The 24,221-nt window shown below is 41.4% G+C and overlaps 1 protein-coding gene across 1 annotated transcript in view; it reads left to right on the forward strand.

The window, feature by feature from the left end:
- CDH2 (cadherin 2) overlaps nucleotides 1-24,221 on the forward strand; it is a 248,360-nt gene that overhangs the window by 217,573 nt on the left and 6,566 nt on the right. The window contains exon 15 of the mRNA NM_001166492.3: nucleotides 16,821-16,985. Within this exon, the coding sequence (NP_001159964.3) occupies nucleotides 16,821-16,985 (165 nt within the window). The remainder of the gene's footprint in view (nucleotides 1-16,820; nucleotides 16,986-24,221) is intronic.

Genomic DNA, 24,221 nt, shown 5'->3' on the forward strand with positions numbered 1-24,221 from the left:
GCTTCGTTGTTGTTGTTCAGTCAGTCATTCAGTCATGACCGGCGCTTTATGACCCCTTGGACTGCAGCATGCCAGACTTCCCTGTCCTTCACTATTTCCCGGAGTTTGCTCAAACTCATGTTCATTGAGTCGTGATGCCATCCAACCGTCTCATCCTCTGTCTCCCTCTCCGGCTCCTGCCCTCAACCTTTCCCAGCGTCAGGGTCTTTACCAGTGAGTCAGATCTTCACGTCAGGTAGCCATAGTATTGGAGCTTCAGTCCTTCCAATGCATATTCAGGGTTGATTTCCTGGGCTTCCCTGGTGGCTCAGCTGGTAAAGAATCCACCTGCAGTATGGGAGACCTGGGTTTGATCCCTGGGTTGGGAAGATCCTGTGGAGAAGGGAAAGGCTACCCACTCCAGTATTCTGGCCTGGAGAATTCCAAAGACTATGTATAGTCCATGGGGTTGCAAAGAGTCGGACACGAATGAGCGATTTTCACTTTCACTTTCCTGCTCTTTGGAAATTATCAGATCCCTCTTTAGTATGACAGATCTGTGGCCCTGCACCCATCTTTTGGTGGACTCGCTCATGCCTGTGGGATAAAGGCCTGTGGGAAGGATTGGTGGGGGGTAAAGCTTCCCCAAGGACGTGACTCCATCATGCCTGTACACTCATGACCACTAAAGCTTCCTTCAAAGTCAAGGTGATTTTTCTTTCCATCATTTAATGATACTTCTTCTCACTCCTCCTCCAGGGATAAAAGCAACTATGGGTCTTCTTTCTTCTAGAAAGGGCTTATTAGTTTCCTTATTTTCATTCGGTTAGATCTCATTATGCTCTCAGCGATCTTAAAGTCTCAGAAATCTGTGATTTAATAACATATTGGGCTCATTCTTAGCATTAGAGTATGAATGATAATCTCATGATTTTTTTTTTCATCCCAACCAGAAGCAGAAGGCTTCCTCCAGGTTTAAGAGTAGAACCATCACTCATGTCAACAAAACATGTTTCTAGGACTTCCCTGGCAGTCCAGTGGTTAAGACTTCGCCTTCCAATGCAGGGGGTGTGTGTTCAGTCCTTGGTACAGGAAGATAAAACCCCACATTCCTCATGGCCAAACAACCAAAACATAAAAGAGAAACAATATAGTAACAAATTCAGTAAAGACTTGAAAAATGGTGCACATCAAAAAAATCTTTAAAAAGGAGCGTATTTCCCTCAGCCCAGAAACTTATTGTGTACCCGACTTCCAGGCAATATGCTCTCAGTCAAAAGTAACCAGTAGTTTTTATTTCTGTCGCATAGATCAGCATTACCTGGTTTTGGATTTTATTGTAAAAATGAATGTCGTATACAGTAGGTACTCTCTTGTCTGGATTCTTTTACTCAGTTTTATCTGTATGACTCATCCATGCTACATTTGGAAGTAATTCATTTTTTGTCATTGCCAAATACTATTCTGTTGTGATAATTAACCATGTTTATCATTTCTACTAAGATTGGACATTTGAGTGGATTTAGTTTTGAGTTATGAAGAAAACTGCCGTGAATGTTCTTAGGCATGTGTTTTGGTGCATTTCTGTTGGTATGTGCTCAGGGGTTGGATTTCTAGGTCCTGGAATGTGCATATATGTGCAGGCTTAGTACAGTCTTGCCAGTTTTCCAAAGGGATTTTACAGTGCACGCCTCCCCCGGCCACAGTGTTGCATGAGCATTCCAGTTGCCCAGCATCCTCACTAGCACTTGGGTTTTTCTCAGTCTTTCAAAATTTTAGCCACTCTGATGGTGTGTGCCTCACTGTGATGTAACTGGGATGTTCCTACCAACTTACTTGCCATTTTTATATCTTCTTTGTGAAGTTTCTGTTCAGCTTATTTATTGACTTTTCTATCGGGTTGTCTTCTTATTGATTTGTAGGAGGTCCTTATATATTATGGATATCAGTTCTTTGTCAGATAAATGTATTATAAATATCTTCTGATCTGTAGCTTTTTTATTCTCTTACTGGTACCTTATGATGAAAAGAAGTTTTTAATTTTAATAAAGTCTAATCTGTCCATTTTTCCCATTATAGTTAGTGCATTTATACCTATTTAAGAAAACTTTATCTCCCTGAGTTAATGAATCCCTCCCTCAAAAAAAAAAAATAAAATAAAATCTTGTTGAATTATTGTTTAACCTATCATATTAAATCTGCGACCCGTTTATAGTGGACTATTCATGTGGTATAAGTTATGGATCAGGGTGTCTTATCTTCTTAGAGGGCTATCCAAGCACTGTTTATTAAACAGATAACCCATCTCTACTGCATGGGAGGGGTTCATTTGTCGTAAAGCAGGCAGTTTTATACATGTGGGTCTGTGTGGAAGATTCCATATCTATTTGTGTATTCTTAGTCTATTTGTCCTCTTTGTCTACTCTTGGGCCAGTACCATGCTATTTTCATTACTATAGCTTTCTAATATATCTTTCTATCTGTTAGGATGATTTCTCCAACTGAATTCATCAAGATTTGTCTTTTAAAGTTTTGGGTGGATTTTATCATTTACTTCTTTTTTCCTTAAGGAAAAAACACCCTTTATTTAGTACTCTCTCTCAGTGAATTTATGCCAAATGCTTCTCCAAGTTCTAAATAAGACACCATTGCTTTTAAATCTGAAAATTGTTGTCGGTTCCTGAGAAATTCAGTTTTGTGAAATATATTGTATGCGATTGTCCGTAATTCACAAGTGGCTTCCTGTTAGAAATTCTATTTCTCTGAAGCATGCATTAAGCCTTCTTGGCAACAGACTTTGGCTCAAACTTTTATGTTAGTTGTTTTTTTTTTTTTTTTAAAGACATTATTTCTTTACAAGAGTGAGCCTTGAAAATGGAAATGGTGCCATGTTACATTCTAGACAAGTTTTGGTTGATTTTTACTACACATAACTGGTATTTTATGGAGCGTGGGTGTTATCTTGTGATGTGACTGGAGACTGTGCTGTAGGAAGCAGACAGCTTGTCATGATCAGGCTAAGGTCTCCTGGACGTCTCAGCCAGACAGTCTTACAAAATCATCAGCATCCAAAGATGGGAAGATCTCAGAGGTCAGTGGAGGTGGTCGATGGAGGCTTGAGGCTACAGAGGAAGGCAGGTCTGCAGCAGCTGTCGCCAGGAGGGTGGGATGCCTAGCTTAAAGCTGGCTTAGCCAAGATCCTTATTCTTGCTGCCAAGAGGAAGTATCCCAAAGGAGCTAACTGCTTAGAAAGAACACAAAGCAAAACAGTCCTTTACAAGGGAGCCTTTATCTTCCCTGCTGTTGATTACCATCTCTGTTTAATTTCTGTGCCCAAACACAGGTTGCTAGTTTCTCTAACAAAAATACTGAAAATATAGAGCCCAAGAAAAGAGAAATGAAACAGACAAATAAACAAAGCCCTCTATATTTTTCTTCCTTGTCTTATGTTCGGTGTACTTTTAGTGTGTGGATATTCCCCTCTGGTTTCCATAGTCAGGAGACTAGGTCGGGCCCATCTTTGAGACTGGCATTGGAAGGGCTCTGAACACAACCATTATTTCCTCACAGTGCTATTGGCAGTTGGACAGACTCAGTATAATGCCCAGTCTCTTTTCAGAGGGTGAGGTCCCTGCTTTATCTGCTTCACTGCTGGAACCAGCAGGACTTTGGGTGGTTATCAAGTCATGCTTAATTATCCTCATTAGTAAATGTCCTTCAGTGCCCTTTTGGCCTGTGGGACTGGTTGCAGACACTGTATCCTCTTTAATGATCTTCATATCTAGTTCCTTCCCTATCAGCATCACTAATAAAATCAGGGTGAATGTACAGTATAACCAACTGGTAACTCACAGTGCTTCTGGAACCATCCCCTTTTAGCCCCAGGATGGGAAACAGTAAGTGGTAATTTCCTGCTCTTTAAAGCTTGGACTTAAAGCTTGTTGTTCTTATATTAAAGAACATAGTTGTTCTTATATTAAACATATACTGAATGGTATTATAATACTCACAGTTGTGTTTAGTCGCTCAGTCGTGTCTGACTCTTGCGACCCCGTGGACTGTTAGCCCACCAAGCTCCTCTGTCCGTGGGTTTTCCCAGGCAAGAATACTGGAGTTGGTTGCCATGCCCTCCTCCAGGGGATCTTTCCAACCCAGGGATCAAACCTATGTCTCTCACATTGCAGGCGGATTCTTTACCCACTGAGCCACCTGGGAAGTCCATGAATAACTTAAGTACTTTTTAAAAAGAATAAATGGGTTTGATGACCTACTGGAAAGCACTGCCCACCCTGATTGGATTCCTGAGGTTTGAGAATCTCTTCTGAGGTTCTCTGAGAGTAGTGTTTCTCACAGTAACTACGCAGCAGGTTCTAGATCCATAGGTTCCATCTGACTCATCCAGATGTGTCAGGAAGAAGGGGGTCTCTGGACACAGAGGAGATGCAGGAGGTCCAGCAGCTAAGGAAAATGGGACAGGGTGTGTCAGGCTCAGCCAAATCCAGGGAGAGCGGCTCTTGCCTACCTGGCGTCCATACACCATGGGGATACTAAAGTCTCCTTGACTGAGATCCAGACGTGCACGTGTGAGGAATCACATTTCAGGATAAGAGGGCACCGTGACAGGAGCTCTTTTTAGTGGCCCAGGATTCCGAAACCCAAGAGACTCAGTTGTGACTGCTGGGACTGCTGTGACATCGCCTTCCAATGTAGGGGTGGGTGCAGGTTCAATCCCTGGTCGGGGAGCTAAGATCCGCATGTCTTACGGCCAAAAAACCAAAACTTAAAACAGAAACAATTTTGCAACGAGTTCAATAAAGGCTTTTAAGATGGTCCATATCAAAAAAAGGGGGGGGGGTCTTTAAAAAAAGAAGATATGATTGCCATGTGAGTGTCAATTGAACTTTTTTCCCAGTGAAATTAGTATCTTTCGTGATCTCAGAATTAGGCTCAGTACATCACTAGATCAGATCCCCAGCATCTGCATAACACTGAAAGCACTTTCAACAGAGCTGAAGCTCCTGAGATGGAGAAAGAACCCACAGTTCCTGTGACTCTGGGTTTGGGAAGAGGGACTCTTTGGGGTGATGACTTAGTTTCTCTTCTCATTGATCCTCCACCTTGCCTTTTAAACTGCAGTAGAGTTGAACTTCTGTACATCTAACCTGTGTCATGTTATTTCCCACTTTCGTGGCTCAGTTCAAGGTCTTTCCCAGCCTGGCCAAGCCACCAAGATTCCATCTCAGGACATCTTCTCTTGGGGGTCCCAGGTTAAATCAAGTGGGTCTGCTCTGCACTCTAGCAACATGCTCTGTCTGCCTCTATTTTGAGATCTTATGTGCAGCCCTGGTCCTGACCTTAAACCCCATGAGAGCAGGAAATTGTCACATTCATTTTTTATTCCACTCTCTAGGACAGTTGGCACCTGGCAGGCACTGATGCATAGAATGTTGGTGCATTGGGCCCTCTTCTGGAATCTCTTAGTTTGCAAGTCTTTCTACAGGGTTCATTGAACCATTGCAGCCTGATAACTTTGCTCTCATTTTTTTGAAATGTCTGATGGCTTCAGGAAATGATGATCATGTTCATAAACACTTGTGATTCATTACATACTTGTTTATTACATGTTCTGTGTCAGGCACTGGGCTCTGCTCTCAGTTGATGTGTCTTTTATAATCTTCCCAAAAAACCTGTGCATTAGTCCAGTTTTCACACCCAGGTCCATGTGACTAGAGGGGCCCAGCTCTTGTGTGGGCTAGTATAGAGGTCAGATGAATGATGTTTTATTTACTCTTACTGGTCTATTCCAGGAAGATACTACTAGATAAAACCAATGAGGCTGAACACTTAGCTTCAGCTTGTTAGATGACTACTGCTAATCTTGCCTTAGAACAGGCAAAGAGTAAGACCTAATTAATTTGTTAAGCATGGCTTACAAAATGGAGCATATTTTGACATTGACAAACATAGAATCTGGAGAAACAATATGAGCAGCCAAGTTGTTAAGAGATCTGAGGTACAGTCTGGGCAACAGGTACTAAAATCTAAAATCCAGGCTGGATGCCTAGACAGAAGAATGAGGCAGAGGTAGAAGAGAGCACCTGGAGACCAAACCAGCCAGTTCCCCGAGACCAGAGATCTCTGCTCAAGCCAAGATGGTCTCTGAAGATTACCCGCCAGTCTCAGGAAGTACCCCCAGTGTGGGCAACCTAGCCCAACCCTCTGACTCAAGCAGAGAATAGAACTGCTATAGTTGATCCTTCTGAATAACTGCTTTACAAAATCTTTCTGCTTTATAAGCAAAGTAACTAACAGATGGCTGACTCTGGACATACCTATGGAGACCACTTTCAGCATTTTCATTGTTGGCTGAAGCACACTCTGTTAAATGTGTTCCCAAGTTATTCATCCATTCATACCCACCTGCAAACACCAGAATATATTAGTTATTGAAAGAGTGACACTGATTTCACCAGAGGAAAGTTTCACCAGGAATTTGGGTTAGCACACTGCCATCCCTTTTCCATGCTGTTTTCAAAAACCTTCCTGGCCAGATGCCTCACAGTGGTAAGCTACAGACAACGTATGTTCTGAACTGGCCGATATCCATTCCCTACTGGGCACTCAGTATTTTTAATATGGACTTGATTTGCATGTGAATTTTTATTTGCTACCCTGATCACTTCACATAAATGAACATCATATTTTATGTAATTCATTTTAATATTCATTCTTCCTGAGTAATTACGTTTATCACATTTGGTTTAAGAGGTATGGAAAGCTACCCAATGATAAAGTAGCAAAGATTTGTATGCCAAGTACGTGTTACTGGTGTACAAAAGCAAACAAACAAACAAAAAACAGAAACCAAAACCTAAGATACTAAGTGGTGAATATGCCAGAGTTCTACCAACTGGCCCAATCTACGAGTATCTGTTTTTGTAAGTAAAGTTATATTGGAACACAGCTTTGCACCATGTCCATAGTTTACATACTGTCTATGGCTACTAATACACAGCAGCAGCAGAGTTGAAGGATTGGGTTAGCAGAAAAGTTCACTCTGGGTTTTCCCATAAAATAGTACTGAAAAATCTGAACAAACTTTTTGGCCAACCCAATATTTTGACAGACACTCTATGGCCCCCAAAGCCTCAGATACTTACTGTTAAGTCCTTACAGAAAAAGCTGATCTCTGCTATAGACTTTTTCCATTAATAAAGTTTTCATTCACTTTTTTTGTCCAAAGGTTGACTACTGTGTAAGTTAGCACAGGAAATGTATATAATCCACCTAAGTCCCTCAGTTAGATCCGAGAGAGCCAGGATTTGAATCTAGATTCTCTGGTTTTAGAATCCATTTTTTAAAGTCACAACATGAAGCTCCCTTTTCTGTATTGATTTTATGTTTACATTTATCTTAAAGGAAATTCCAAACCGATGTGACATAAACAAGTGAAGGACTTGGTTGCTCTGTCGCCATATTCCCAACCAAATATTGCCATTACTTCATTACCTATTTTTAGATTTCCTCCAAGCTAGAATAATAGGTCCTGCTAAGGTAGAATGACTTTGACCTTATCAGGGTGATGGCATTTTTGTTTTTTGTAAAGTTGGGACTTGGGGTAAAAATATTACTGAAGATGCATTTGGAGGTTACACTTTTTGTCTCCCAAGATACATGGTGCTTGAAAGGGTTAAGAAAATATGTCCATGTATTTAGGGCTGTCACTGAATGACATGGAAAGAATGGGAAATTATAGAATAAAAATTAATCTCAAATTTCTGAAGAAGCATCATCTTTCTGAAGCCCCTTTTGACAGTGAAAATGAAAGTTGTTCAGTCGTGTCTGACTCTTTGCGACCCCATGGAATTCTCCAGGCCAGAATACTGGAGTGGGTAGCCTTCCCTTCTCCAGGGGATCTTCCCAACCCAAGGATCGAACCAAGGTCTCCCACATTGCAGGCAGATTCTTCACCAGCTGAGCTACAAGGGAAGCCCAAGAATAGTGGAGTGGGTAGCCTTTCCCTTCTCCAGGGGATCTTCCCAACCCAGGAATCAGACTGGGGTCTCCTGCATTGCAGAAGGATTCTTTACCAACTGAGCTCTGAGGGAAGCCCTCAACTCTGCTGGAAATGCTCTGGGTAGCCATATCCTCGTTTTTTTCAGCAGCACCTCTTTCACAGCTTCACTTTCCATATTTTTGTAACAGTTTTACCCATAGAGTTTATATATATATATATATATAATTTTGGCTGTGTCCCTCAACGGGTGGGATCTTTATTCCCCAAAACGCACCCCCTGCGTTGGAAATGCAGTCTTAACCACTGGACCACCAGGCAGAGTAGTATGAACAGTAAACCAAGGAAGCAGAAGCAATGAATGTGTTTAATGGAGGCTCACCTCCCTCCATTGTGGGGAGTGGAAAATTGGTTCTCCAGTGAGACAAACGTGGATGAAAACTGAGAATGGAGAACCTTCATCTGTATATTAAGTCTCCAAGTTATTTTATTTCTGTTAGGTTTATCAGGTAAACCAGAAAAGATATTAGCAATTTTTTTGGTTTTGGGGACTTTCATAATCCATAGAATCAACTTAGTTTTCCACAGCAGTTCACCTGTGTAGATAGTTACCATCATAACCATATCTCACTGGGGAAGAAAATCAGGTTGTAATGTAATTTACATAAAGTTGCAAGGGCATCTGACTTACCTCTCAGCAGCTGTATGGTAATGTGTTGACGCCTTATTGCTATTTTATTCAGTTATTTTTAATGCCAGGAGCTATATAGGGTAAGGTGGTAATGTTCTCCTTTGCTGTCTCCCATTCCTTTTTGAGAGTTTCTTGCCTGTGCCATGGTCAGCTCTTTCCCGGGTAACTTTTTTTTCCCTTGAGAATTTTGTTCATTTACTTTCATGTTAGTATTTTTATTTCTCTGTCTTGAAACATTCAAAATGTTTACCTTACGAGTTATCCATTTCAAATATAGCAAACCAACAAGGACCTACTGTATAGCGCAGCAAACTCTGCTCAACATTATGTGGCAGCCTGGATGGGAGCGGAGAATGGATACATATCTGTGTATTGAGTCCCTTTGCTGTCCACTTGAGATACTCGCAACGTTGTTAATCACCTATATACTCCAGTACAAAATGAAAAGTTTAATTAAAAAAAATGTTTATATATTTAGGAATTTGAAAATTTCCTTGCTCTTACTACTGTAAAAGGAATATTTCCACTTGAACTGCCCCTTGCCTGGGATGTAGCAAAACTGGCTCTTGTGTTCCACCCCCGGTTCTCACCCATGGAGGCTGAAAATGGACCGGGAGCTTTGAGCCCTCTCCCTGTGCCTCACGTGCCAGACTGTTGGAGACAAGTGAAGACTCAGTTCTGACTAAAAGTCAGTGAGGCTTCAGCCAGCTATGCACAGACCAGAGTCCTAGGTCCCCATGCCTTCTTAGCATGATTACCTTGAACTTCCCTTCTGGCTCTTAAAGCGCCTCGTGTCCCCCTGCTCAGCAGACTCTTCTATTCATTTCCTCACTGGCCCAGACGACAAGATACAGCTTTTTATTTTTGTGTAGTCTAGTTGATTTACAATGTTGTGTTTAATTTCTCCTATATAGTAAAGTGACTCACATATATGTTCTTTTTCATATTCTTTTCCATGGTGGTTTATTGTGGGATATTGAATATGGTTGCCTGTCTACACAGTAGGACCTTGTGGTTTATCTGTCCTGTAGAGAGTGGTTTGCATCTGCTAATCCTGAACTCCTCGCCCCTTCCTCCCCCACCCTGCCCCCTTGGCCACCACAAGTCTCTTCTCTGTATCTGAAGATACAGCTTTTGTATTTGTTACTTTGATTGTTCTGCTGGTCTCTGTTTGCCTCTTCCACACTGTCTGAGTCTGTGACCTTGGGCAAATCATTAACCTCTCCAAGTTACGGGAATCAATGGGATAGAACGGCAGGGTTTTGCTTGGAGTGTCTGAGGAATCCCATGAGGAGGCACCTAAGGTAACTCCTGACCGATGATGGGCACCAACAAAAGCTGATTTCCTTCTTTCACACTCTCAGAGCTGAAAATGGCATCAGGTACCCAGTAGGCTCCCTTAAGATACTTGTGAAACGGAAAAGGAGTATTTCCATCACTCTTTAAAACACGTAATTGCACAAGTCTGTAGTTTTTGCCAGTCATGGGACTTTCTGAAATTTCTGCCTGGGACTCCAGAATTTCTTATCCTAAAACACCATTTTACTCTATTTAAACATAACCAAATGCCTTAAGGTTGATTCCTGGTATTCTTTTCTGAACCAATTATAAATCATTTCAAGTCAGGGGAATTTAATAAGAAAAGGCAGAACCAGAGTTTAAGCTGCTGACTTCTTACTGACTCTCCCAGAATTGTATCACCTTTAAGATATTTTAAATCTTAGACCCAAACAAAATCTTTCAGTTACTTGCAATGTTAATATTTAAAAACCCTAATTCCATGCCTACTTTTCATGGGTGTAGGTGCTTAGTTGCCCAGTTGTGTCCATCTCTTTGTGACCCCATGGACTGTTGCCCACCAGGCTCCTCTGTCCATGGGGATTCTCCAGGCCAGAATATTGGAATGGGTTGCCATGCCCTCCTCCAATGTATCTTTCCAGCCCAGGAATCAAACCCAGGTCTCTCAATATTGCAAGTGGATTCTTTACCATCTGAGCCACCAGGGAAGCCCATGAATACTGGAGTGGGTAGCCTGTTCCTTCTCCAGGGAATCTTCCCAACCCAGGAATCAAACCAGGGTCTCCTGCATTTGCAGGCAGATTCTTTACCAGCTGAGCTACCAGGGAAGCCCCTACTTCTCATGATCATTGACAAATAACACATTCCAAACATTATTTAAGATTTTCTGTGGCCTTCTTTTGAAAGTTGGATTTATCAGGGAAAGTTGATGTTAAAAAGGTTGACAATCATCAGAGAATTTTCAGACTCACTTTTTCTCTAGAGAATCGTAGGAACCAAACAAAGATTTCTGGGGCTGTGTCTTTATAATCTTCAGAAGTAAGTCCGTGAACCCAATGACCTTGAGAATGTTTCCAGTCTCCACAATTCTCTTTATAATTTTCATCCTTCATGTTGTAATTTGTGTGTGTAAGTAAAGCATCATGAGATTATGCAGATGTATAATTTAAGAGGCTCACATAGACCGACCCCTTGTCAAAAGGCTTAAAATTATCAGGTCAGGACTCTGCCATATAGCACAGATGGATATGGACAGAAAATCACATCCCTGTGTCCTGAGGACACTTCTGCCCACTTCATACCACCGTCAGATTTTTATATCCTGTATTTGAAATCGACAAGGCAAACCATCACAAAGAAAAGTTAAGCTGCATGTTCTAAACCAGATTCTAGTTTCCTGTAAATCAGTGGTTTTGTGCCTCTTTTTTTGATGTCAGTGTATCTGAGGAACAATGTACGTTTGCATCATGCGGGATGGTACTCACCGTGGCAATAAGTCCCTGCAGTGGGCCCCCGGGTCTTTCTCTTCCTTCCCCTGATAAATTACTGCCATGGCATGTCATGCGATCCAAAGCACCTTTCTTGAATTGGTTGCTCTTGTGCACACTCAGCTTGAATATCATCCCTGAGACTTTCATTCAACACTTATTTATTTATTTATTAATTTTTGGCTGCACTGAGTCTTTGTTGCTGTACATGGGCTTTCTCTAGTTGGGGAGACCAGGGGCTGTTCTTCCTTGCAGTGGCGTCTCTTGATACAGACCACAGGCTCTAGGCCCTCGGACTTCAGTAGTTATAATTTGTGGGCTCAGAAGTTGGGGCACACGGGCTTAGTTGCTCCACGGCATGTGGGATCTTCCTGGACCGGGGATTGAACCTGTGTCCCCTGCATTGGCAGGAGGGTTCTTATCTGCTGAAATTCTCAACACGTTTTTAATAAGCACTTTCTGTGGGCCTGACACATTAACCACAGACATCTTGAAACTACCTGCTCTGGTTCTTAGGAGAGTAAGAAAGGGCTGTCGAAAGATAAGAATCTATAAATGAACATGCTGTTGTATGTATACACTAATAAGTGAAACAGACCAGGTAGACAGGCTGTCCTTGTCCAAAGAAGCTAGATGCTCTCAGCTGTAACAAATAGCTGTGTCAGAAGTGAAGCCTGGTTTTATGCCAGATCTTCCTGTTTTCAGATAAAATATCCCAACATCTATAGGTTGACAACTTATTAAAAAACTTTTTCTGCACTGTCGACCAAACATAATGGATTTCTGTTCGTTACTTTGGTATGGTGGGAGCTACATAAGAAATGAGGGTGGACAAGTTCTTTCCACATAAGAAATAGCACAGGCAAATCTCACTGCCTCTCATGTCTTCAGTTATGCCCCAGAAATCACTCTGTATTCTTACATGGAATGTTCATGATATACTGAGGACTGTCAAGAAATATGTCACCAGGTTAATGGCAACCCACTCCTGTATTCTTGCCTAGAGAATTCCGTGGACAGAGGAGCCTGGTGGGCTACAGTCCATGGAGTCACAGAGAGTCAGACATGATTGAGTGACTAACTCTAAAGACGGTCCTTAAGCATAAGATTCAATTACTTAATTTCATGTAATTGAGACCTCTAATAAAGCATTTTACACTCTCAGTGTAAAAATATTTATTAACTGTCATCATCCATATACTTATAGTCTGTTTTCCCCTTTCTACAAAAAGCTTCCATCAGAAGACACGCTTACTCACAGTTACCCCCTCTATTAAGCTTGGTAGTTATGTAATTAAACATGGCATGGAAAACCATGCCTCTTCACATGCAAGCATTCAGAATTCTCTAAATGAATCCCTCTTTCTATTTTGTGAAAAGCATTTTAACATTTCAAAGGTTTTCGCATCTGTGTCGTCATATCATTGTCTGCCTCTGCTTTCAGATAGTCTATAAATAACTCATGCGTTCTATAAAATTTTAAATGGAGGCACATGTGTGCAAGATCAAGGTGCGTTTTCACTCAAGGTTTGTATGGATGCTTTGAAATATGCTCCCCTGACAGGAGACTGCATCCGCACACCTTTGCTCACAATGTGGATTCCCCCAGAACAGTCTTTTCTCCTGAACCCACGTGTCATTCAAGGTGCAAATCTGATGTGTTCTTTCCTTTTCTGAGCATTTTATATTTGGCACTGTACCGAGTTTACATCCCACGCTGATTTGTCCTACTCTATATACCTGCCTCCCATGTCACCTTGTCCATCCCTCAGAGAGGAGCTTTTTCTGAGTGCCTTCACTCATTAGCTTAGCTGAAGCCCTTGGTAAGGACTTGTTTAGGGGAGGGTAGTCTAGAATGAAGGCATCTCAACAGAGTTCAGTTTTATTTTTTTTTAATATATTTTTTAGATTATTTTTATGTGGACCATTTTTAAAGTCTTTAGTGAATTTGTTACAGTATTGCTTCTGCTTTATGTTTTGGGTTTTTGGGGCCCTGAGGCATGTGGGATGTTAGCTTTCCGACCAGGAATTGAACCCGCACCCCCTTCATTGAAAGGCAGAGTCTTAAGTACTGGACCATGAGGGAAGTTCCTAGTGTTTGGTTTTAGAGCAACATTTTGAAATCAGACACACCTAGTTTTGATGCTCATGTCAATAGGATAGCGGCTGTGTGACCTTGTACATGTTACTCAACATTCCTGAGTCTGTTTCTTTATCTCAAATTATGATAATGAAAAGACACTTATAGGAGGCTGGTGTAGCGCCTGGTACAGAATGGGATGAATATCAGTGACCCTTCCCCTCTTATCTCCTCTGTTGTTTTAATCATTCCTCATATCCCTGCCCCTCCTCCCTCATCCATCCCAACCTTGTAGCTGGGACAAGAGCTAGGCTTTGGAGTCTTAATCTGTTTGAAGTCCTAGCATATCTCTGTGTCTTATTAGATCTGGAGCCTTTGACAAATGACTTGAGTGATTTAGACTCAGTTTCCTCAATTCTTAAAAGAGGATAATAAAACTCAGCGTCACGCAGTGTTGTTCAGAGTATGAATGAGCGAACATATGTAAAGGATCCTGAGCATTGCCAGAGCATGGTAAATATTCAAGCGTTGAATGAATCAAAACCACTACCAGATCAGATCAGATCAGATCAGTCGCTCAGTCGTGTCCGACTCTTTGCAACCCCTATAGAGATACTGTAAACAGTTTTGAGGTGGTTTTAGACAGAGATGAAGCCTGAACTAAAAAGAGGACCATAAAATCTGTACTTTCTGTAAATATCAACAGTGAATTAGATAATTTTGGTTAAGCTAGGGATGTGATGTTTCTTATTAGCAGAATTTAGAGGTTTGAAAAATATAAAGTATTTGCCCAAACCTAAAATTTTGATGCATTTCCACATTATACTTAGTGTCTTTGTACATTGCTGTTCAGCTGGCTAATGCTAAAGCTAAAAATAGTTAAAGGTCCAACCAGTGCCCAGGGCATCCTTCTTCCCAAGTTCTTCTCTGCCTCTTGAAGTGGACAGGCTGTATTTCAAAGACATGCCCCCAGAACTGCTCTGGAAGAGAATACACACTCCCTAGCCTCATACCTCTGAGCCAGAGGTTGACAAACTTTTTCTGTAAAGGGCTGAATGTAAGTCTTCAGGGCCTATATATAGTCTCAGTAGGATATTCTTCTTGTTCATTGTTACCACTGTTTTAAATAATCCTTTAAAAATGTCAAAGCCATTCTTTAAGAAAAAAGGGCACAGATCAGACTGGCCCCACCGATAATAGTGTGCAGACTCTAGGCACTGAGGGGGCTTCCCAGGTGGCGCTAGTAGTAAAGAACCTGCCTGCCAATGCAGGAGACACAGGAGACGTGGGTTAATCCCTGGGTTGGGAAGAGCCCCTGGAGGAGGAAATGGCAACCTACTCCAGTATTCTTGCCTGAAGAATTCCATGGACAGAGGAGCCCTGCAGACTATAGTCCCCCAGGTCGCAATGAGTCAGATGCGACTGAGCATGCGCACACTTCCTACAGATGTTTGAAGAGAAGCGTGGTCTTGAAACCTTGATGAACTAACTGCTGCTGCTAAGTTGCTTCAGTCGTGTCCAACTCTGTGCGACCCCATAGACGGAGGCCCACCAGGCTCCCCCGTCCCTGGGATTCTCCAGGCAAGAACACTGGAGTGGGTTGCCATTTCTTTCTCCAATGCATGAAAGGGAAAAGTGAAAGTGAAGTCGCTCAGTCGTGTCCAACTCTTAGCGACCCCATGGACTGCAGCCCACCAGACTCCTCCATCCATGGAATTTTAAAGCTTTCCTTTAAGTAAAGGAAAATACAGTTACAACAATTTTTTTTTTTTTTTAGTATTAAATCAATATAATATTGTAGTGGAGGGAAAAGTTTTCTCTACCCTCCTAGTGTCCCTGGCTGGGTCTGAAAATTAAACCAACAAAGACAGATTAACAGGAGAAGAACAGACACATTTGATGGAACTTTTGCCTTCACATGAGAATCTCCACAGAGAATGCAGGCCCTGGAAGAAGCGACCAGAGCTGGGAGTGTTTATACCCTGTAGACAAAGAAACAGTAACTTTGTAGACAATTGATAAGACAAAGGTCTTGGGCTTAGAGTAGTAAATGGTGAAGAAGTAACTAGGAAAATAGGGTTAGTTTGAGAAAGTTTGCCATTTAAAAAATATTAATAATGTCATTTGCAGCGGCATGGATTGCCGTATTGAGTGAAGTAAGTCAGAGAAAGACAAATGTGGTTATATCACTTATATATGGAACATTAAAAAAGAGCACAAATGAACTTGTCAGCAAGACAGATATAGAGTTACAAATGCAGAAAACAAACCTGTGACCCTCAGCCGGTAAGAGTAGGGAGGGATAAATTAGGAGATTGGAGTTTACATATACACACTACTATATATAAAGTAGATAACTAATAAGGACCTACTCTATAGCACAGGGGAGTCTGCTCAACACTCTCTAATGACCTATGTGAGAAAATAATCTAAAAGAGTGGATATATGTATATGTATAACTGATTCATTTTGCTGTACAGCATAAACCAATACAACATTGTGAATGAACTATACTCCAATAAAATTTTTTTTTAAATAATAGCATTTTTTATAACCAAATACACCCAAATATGACTGTTACATTATAAAATTATAAATGAGATCATTTTCTGTTTATAATTTTTAATTTTCTGAGTTTTATATCATAAACACATAATTTTACTATCATAAAAAAGGAAGTTTCTTTGTACAGAGTTCTCGGTCCCAAATGCTAATCTCTGGTGGTGAGGAGGGTTCCCTCCTCCTGGTTCAAGGAGAGGGGAGCCTTTCACATCAGAATTTTGTGACCTGTTTCAGAGAAGAAGGGTGAGATGGGGAGAGTCAGAGTGACTTTCCTGTTTTGGCTGTTTTTTAAAAGAGTGCTTGAGCTTCAGATATTTAATATGCCACGTTGCCATACCTGAGGGCAGCCTGTTCTGAACTCCATCAACATTTAATGAGCACTTTTGCTTCTGTGGTACTACCGTATTTTCTAGTCGATTTTTTAGTCATTTTGTAGCGGGACCTCCTCTCACTGCTGTTTCCCATTGGAAGCTGATGAGGAACATAGGAAAGCAGATGGCGCACAGACTGTCGAAATGAAAAACACAGAAGAAAGAGCTGCGTGAAAGCAATATTTAATCATAACATGAAAAGCTCGTGGTGGCAACTTTTCCATTATGTTAAATTTCATTCATTTCTGTGCATTCTGGGTATGCGTTTAAAAACAGAGGTTGTAAGTTTCCATCCTCATGCCCATCTCCTATGGGGTTTTGGCCTTGTCTCTTGCAGGACTACGATTTGAGCCAGCTCCAGCAGCCTGATACGGTAGAGCCAGATGCCATCAAGCCAGTTGGAATCCGACGGTTGGATGAGAGGCCCATCCATGCGGAGCCCCAGTACCCGGTTCGATCTGCAGCCCCACACCCAGGGGACATCGGGGACTTCATTAATGAGGTGCCGAGAGAGATTCGCTTTCTTTAAAAGGGTGTTTATTGGATGCTAACGGTACTATTGAGGCTTCCCAGGTGGCTCAGTGGTAAAGAATTCAGCTGCCAGTGCGGGAGATGCAGGTTCAGTCCTGGATCGGAAAGATCCCCTGGAGGAGGAAATGGCAACCCACTCCAGTATCCTTGCCTGGAAAATCCCATGGACAGAAGAGACTGATGGGCTACAGTCCATGGGTTCGCAAAGAATTGGACACAACTGCGCAACTAAACAACAGAAGTACTATGGAGACGACAATTTGATGAGAATATAGCTATGTAGTTCATTAAAATACAGCTCTTTTTTTTAATGTTATTTTTGTGCAAAAGCCAATGTGACTTCAGTAACAGAGAACAGATGAGATGGCTCTGATCAGCCCTAAAGAGATCTGTCAACTAATATTCTGTTTTTGTAAATCACAGCCTTATATGTTACCAGTATTAGTCACACTCTCTCCCAAGGATTTTTCCCATGATTACAAGTAATCAATAGGCTAAAGATATTATGTTCTGTGTTTAAGTCACTCAGTCATGTCCAACTCTTTGTAATTCCATGGACTGTAGGCTGCCAGGCTCCTCGGTCCTTGGGGATTCTTCAGGCAAGAATACTGGAGTGGGTTGCCATGCCCTCCTCCAGGGGATCTTCCAAACCCAGTGATCGAACCCAAGTCTCTCGCATTGCAGGCAGATTCTTTACCGACTGAGCTACCAGGGAGGCTCAAGAATACTGGAGTGGGTAGCCTATCCTTTCTCCAGGGGATCTTCCTGACTCAGGAATTGAACTGAGGTCTCCTGCATTGCAGGTGGATTCTTTACCAGATGAGCTACCAGGAAAGCCCCAATGATATTATAGTGTATTCTAATTTCATTTATTAGCACTAATACTTGCAATAATAGTTCACTTTCATTTCCCTCACACTGTACCCTTTGAATCCCACAAATGAAGAGAATTCAGTGACTACCCAGGTGACTCAGTGGTAAAGAACCCACCTGCCAAGTGAGAAGACATAAGAGACACGGATTTGATCCCTGGGTTGGGAAGAACCCCTGGAGGAGGGCATGGCAACCCACTCCAGTGTTCTTGCCTGGAGAATCCCATGGACAGAGGAGCTATATTTCTTAAGGTCACTAAGAGTAAGACACAACTGAAGCAACTTAGCATACATGCACCCAATGACTAGAGAGTTCCATCAAATAAGATTAGCAGGAAGAACAGCTAAATTAAATATTATGTAAGTGATTTAAATACTTGTCTAGTTGAGGAGTTTTAAGAGCTTCTGCAAGAGGCACGCTAATTCTCTGTTGAATATAACAGATAATGATTTCCACTGTCAAAATTATTATGGCATTCTTTTATTTCATTACTGACCAAGAGTTCTGCTACATTTAATCCTGAAGTTTTGAAGTCAAATGATTTAATACTGCTTCTTTTGATCATGTCTACAGTTTTACTGCAATTCTTCTTTGGAATTTTTATTGTTAGTTTAAGAGAATGATACATATTGATATTGATTGTGACTATATGACAAGACTCATGTTCTCTGGCCGTGCCCTGGCATTCAGAAACAGCAAGACCAGGATTGGTCCCAGTGCCTTTCACAGTGGAAAGCATCTGTTGTATATTACTGCCTTCACTCCTGTGCTGATAAGATTCATTTCCTGAAAATGAAAGGGTTAGTCACTCAGTCATGTCCAACTCTTTGCAACCCTATGGACTGTAGCCCACCAGGCTCCTCTGTCCATGGGAGTCTCCAGGCCAGAATACTGGAGTGGGTTGCCATTCCCTCCTCCAGGGGATCTTCCTGACTCAGGGATCAAACTCAGGTCTCCATATTGCAGGCAGAATTTTTTTTTTTTTTTTTACCATCTTAGCCACCAGGGAAGCCTCATTTCCTAGGCTTCCATGAAACAGTCATATATTACATCTACATAATCAATCTACCTTAGGTTTTTAGATCCTCTTATAGTTTGTAGGAAAAGTTTTGAAACACAATTAGCTAATCTGTCTTTACAAATATTCATTACTATCTATTCCTAAAGTACATATGCTTCCTAAAAAATATGCTTTTTGAACATATCTATTCAATTCTGTTAAATAGCTAATAGGTTAATTTGTAGTAGACATGATTTAAAAGCTGACAGAAGGCAAAAACAAAGCCTAGGTAACTCCTTTATGTGTAAAAATATGTCCTGACTTTTCCAGATTATTTATACAATAGGCTTGGTTAGGGGAATTAGCAGGAGTATACACACACACACACACACACACATATATAACTAGATATTTTTGAATATGTAAGCATGCTTGATGAGTTTACTTCTAATTTAGCTTTCATCCTTATTATTAATTCCTGTGGTTGTTGGACTTTCATAAAGCAAGAATTCTGGCTTCAGTGAAATTCAACTAATACTCACCTGAGGGTTTCCCTGAAGTATCACTGTTCTGTGGGACTCTTCCATTCTGTCGGGACACTCCTCTTTTCTCAAGAGAAAGTTCAAGCACTAAGGGTCATTTCTAAGGCTGTTTGTAATCTGTCCTGCCCTCCTTTCCATCCATATTCCCTTCTTGTGCTGTAGCCCCACCAAACTATTTGTAATCCCTCACAAGCATCACAGACTTAACTATAAATTAACTTTTCCACCTGAGCGACTGAACAACAACAACTTTTACAACAGCAACAGCTTTTGCAAAGCTCTTCCTTCTTAACTGTCAGGAGATACCCATTTAGCCTTCAGATGCAGCTCAAATATCCTCTTCTCTCTGAAGCTGTTATGATACCTCTGTGAAGGGTTATTATTAATACCAGGACACTCCCTGGGTCATAGCCCTCACGTGGGATATAGCTGTTGGTATTTCTCTCTCCTGTGTCAGCATGTCCACTCTCTGGGATGAGGGTTATTTCCTGACCTTCGTTGTGTAACCTGAGCATCTACTGTGTTGAGCAGCTCCTAGATTCCGTCGTTTCAAGTTCAAGGACTGGGACAGGTGTGGGGCATGCGTCATTTATTTATTTACTTTTGGCTGTGCTGGTTCTTCGTTGCCCTGCGGCTTTTCTTCAGTTGCAGCGAGTAGGGGCTACTCTAGTGCGGAGCGAGAGCTGCTCATTTCAGTGGCTTCTCTCGTTGTGGAGCTCGGGCTCTAGGGCACTTGGGCTTCAGTAGTTGCAGCGCATGGGCTTAGTTGCCCCACAGCACGTGGAAATCTTCCCAGACCAGGGATCGAACCTGTGTCCCCTGCATTGGCCGGCGGATTCTTAGCCACTGAACCCCCAGGGAAGTCCCCGTTTTTGAAAAAATATGACTGGACTTCCTTCAGTAAAGAGAGGAGAGTATTTAGGTAATAAGGTTCAGTTACCCAACCGTTCTAATGGCACAGTAGGAAGAGGTACACAGTAGGAATTTCCATGTGGAAATCTCCTTTCTCAGGTACACAGTTTCAAAAGCGGCTGGAGATTATAACAAACGTGTGAATACCTAAATGAAAAAGTTTGTTCCGAACAACTGACTTTGCACATCAACTTCTGAAATACAGCCCATTCATAATTTGAAAGTTGTCTGCCTTTGTTAGAAATGGCTCATTTGGCAGTCGTCTTGAGCTTGGTTGAGGATCATTCATTCAGCAGATAACTGCCATATAGCTACTGTGTACATCCACTGCCTGTGACACATGGATAAGACAATAGAGGGCGAGGCTCTCGGTGTGAGTTCCCCAAGTTGCTCCTAGCATGATCTCCATACCAGGCAAACATTCCAGTATCTGAACTCTCCCCGTTGGATGCCCCCGTTGGATCTGGTTCTTAACTCGGCGATCCAGCTGCCTCTCAGGCCCCTCCCCCACCTGCATTCTACAGGCAGGCAACAGAGACCTCTACTTGTAGTTCCTTATCTCAGCTTGTAATTCCATGCCAGCGCCAGGCCCCACACTGTTTTTCCTGCCTGGAACACCCTTTCCTCTTTTTCTAAATATTAGTTGCCCGTGAAGGGTCAGGCACACAGAGTAAGGATGGGCGCCGTCCAGCGGCATCCGCTTGTACCTGCAACTCACCTCCCTCCATTACTCCTATCCAAGCATCCCTTCTCATAACCTCAGGGCCCTCCGGTGGTCCAGAGGAGGGAATGTGCATCCCTGGGGGACCTTTGTGGGCAAACTGGTTTGGTGAGTACATGAATGGACAAGAGGACCGCGTTTGGAAATCATTCCCCAAATGACTGCTAAATCCTCAAAACTGGATGTGATTGTAAGACACAGAAATGTGGAGGAGAGGAGAAAGGGGAACCCTGAGTCTGTACCTAGAAATGCCCTACTTTTGGACACAGAAAGAAGAAAGTCTAAGGCGTTTAAGGGCTCACAGAAAACAACTACAAAGTGGGTCCAGGGGTGTGACGATCAGTTCTGTGAGAAAGTTCAGTGGAATCAAACTGTTAAAAGACCCAAATCAGAGATAAGATTCAAACTCACTGTGTAGACTTGTTTGGTATCTTTCTATAACTAGACTGATAAAAATAAATACAGGTAAAGTTTTGAGTTGAAGGCACCTATAACTACATTTAAAATGCAAACAGATTTCTTTATATCTAGGTTTTATTTGATTTAGCATAGTACTGAATGTTCCAAAGGAAGAAGAATATAGTGGAGATTATAATTGGAGTGTTTTTATAGATGTAAAGAATAGGTAAGCTCATGAGAACAGTTTCTACTTTGTTTATTTAAATAATGAATCTCAAAAATGATAACATTTCTAGACTAGTAGATAACGTAAAATAAATCACACATTTTGAATTTCAAGCACAGAATTTCATCCTGTTTTGAGACTTCTAAATAAGATCTTCGGAGGGTGAAAAGTTGAAACTAAAAGTAATTTAATCTCAGGCCAACAGTAGATATTAGCATACCTCCAATAACTATATTAATCCTGTGTATTTCTTTATCTCAGAAATATAAAAACCAAGGGCATATTTCTGTTAAAAGACCAACTTTCAGTCAATATTATTTTAAAATGTATGGAAGGCACTCCTGGAATAACGTATTTAAAACTACCAAAGTTTAAAATATTTGCCTTTTTTCTCCAGTAATTAAATTTAATATATTCTTTTGTGTTGAAGTTCAAATCCAGGTGCCTCATTTAACAGCTCTGTTACCTTGTACAAGGTTAGGGTCCTTGGATGCAATCACTTAGATTTCTAGTTTCCTTATTTATGAAACAGGGATAATAATAGACCCTTCTTTTAAGATTGAAATAATACAGTCCACATAAAGTGCTTAGTATAGTGACTGTAAAATCTCTTAATTACTGTCAGTATCATATTATCATTACAGCTGCTATTCAGGAGTAAAAACTTTGTACTGCCCTTTAATTGTAAATAAAACAAGTAAAATACTCTAGTTCCAAAAAAAAAAAAAAGCTGAAGTAAAGTGAATTCTCCAGAAAAGGATATAGTAATGTTGGCACTCATAAGTCACAGAATTTCACTTTCACGCGATCATGATATACTTTTATATTTGCAGATATTTTAAAACTAAATCCTGGCTTCTTCTGAAAGGTATAAATATAAACATGAGCAAGGTGCCAATGTGAGCAAACTAAGCCCAGGACAATAGTACAAATTACCATCTAGAATAGCTGTTGGATGTCAAGCAGTGTGTGCAGCATCTGAAATGAGTACAGAACCACCTCAGCAGAAAGGGATGTCATGATCCAGTACAACCAAAGTATGGCGATAGAAATAAAGAGGACCAGAGAGACCACAGGAACTACTCTCAGTCACGGTTTGGGGAAGAATTCCAGGAAACAGAAGTGACATTTTTAATGGCCTTTAAACAGATGGATAGATGGATGGAAATTAATCAAATGAAAAAAAATATGACATAGGACATTTTAAACAAAGGGAATCACGTTTCAGCTAGCAGGAAATGAATATGTAAATAACATGGAGATACTCCAAAAGTAAGATGTTTTTAGGTTTGAGGGGATTTTGCTGAATAATTTAGTGAATAATTCAGTTATGGTTGCTGGAATTGAGAAGAGTTGCAAGGGAAAGGTGAAATGACTGCTTCTTGAAGGGTTTTGACTATATACTATAGGTTACCCTAACATCCAGCTTCAGGCATTTAAGTAACGCCTCCTAGTCTTTTCCATGTCTGCAAACAGCTTTTATGATGCATTTAAATATTTTATCAATTTTAACTTCTTTTAAATAAAAATAATTGTTTTAAAATGCCTGTGCACCGTTTAAGGAAATGGCAACCCACTCCAGTATTCTTGCCTGGAGAATCCCATGGGCAGAGGAGCCTGGAGGGTTATAGTCCTTGGGGTCGCAAAGAGTCCCACACGACTGAGCAACTAACACACACACGCACCATTTAAAAATCATCTTGCATACCCCCAGGGGGACTCCTCCCTTATTTTGGAAGCATTGCTACAGGGGATAGCAGTCAGAAAGTTTTACTTGGGGTTGGGGGTGTGACATCAAATAATGTCTGAGAGAGGAACCAACAGTAGTTGGCAAGATAGAGTCCTGGGGACATGGAAACCCGCTAAAGAAGCTTTTGCCATGGTCCAGGCAGGATGTTCCCTGGAGATCTTCCGTGGTGGCTCAGACAGTAAAGAATTTGCCTGCAGTGCAGGAAACCTGGGTTCCATCCCTGGGTCAGGAAGATCCCCTGCAGAAGGAAATGGCAACCCACTTCAGTATTCTTGCCTGGAGAACTCCATGGACAGAGGAGCCTGGTGGGCTACAGTCCATGGAGTTGCAAAGAGTTGGACACGACTGAACAACTAACACTTTGAAGCAGGGTGTAATGATGACCTGAACTGAGGCAGTAGATTTGAGACAGTAGGGGGACTGACTGTTAGGGACTGACTCTTGGGTTTTATATTCCTAATGTGTTCCTTCACACAAGAATGTGAATGTTTATGGTCCCTGTAAAGCATGCCTCCACCATAAAACATGGGATCAGAAGTCTATAAATACAAGCTCAGCAAGAATTCAGCCAGAGCTGCAGCTTTGATATGACAGAGGTAGCTTACTGCAGAAACTAGTTCAGATTTATCCAGAGTTCAAGATCTGCCTCTCCAGGAAAGGTGAAACAAACACATCCTCTTATAGATGTAGTCAGACCCAATAGGGAGAGAGAAACACAGTTTTTTTTGTAAATTTGGCAAAAGTGTGTCAGACATGTGAAATGGTGTCCACACCAACAAATAAA

This window comes from Bos taurus, chromosome 24 (genome assembly GCF_002263795.3).
Source record: "Bos taurus isolate L1 Dominette 01449 registration number 42190680 breed Hereford chromosome 24, ARS-UCD2.0, whole genome shotgun sequence".
In the NCBI taxonomy this organism is placed as follows: domain Eukaryota; kingdom Metazoa; phylum Chordata; class Mammalia; order Artiodactyla; family Bovidae; genus Bos; species Bos taurus.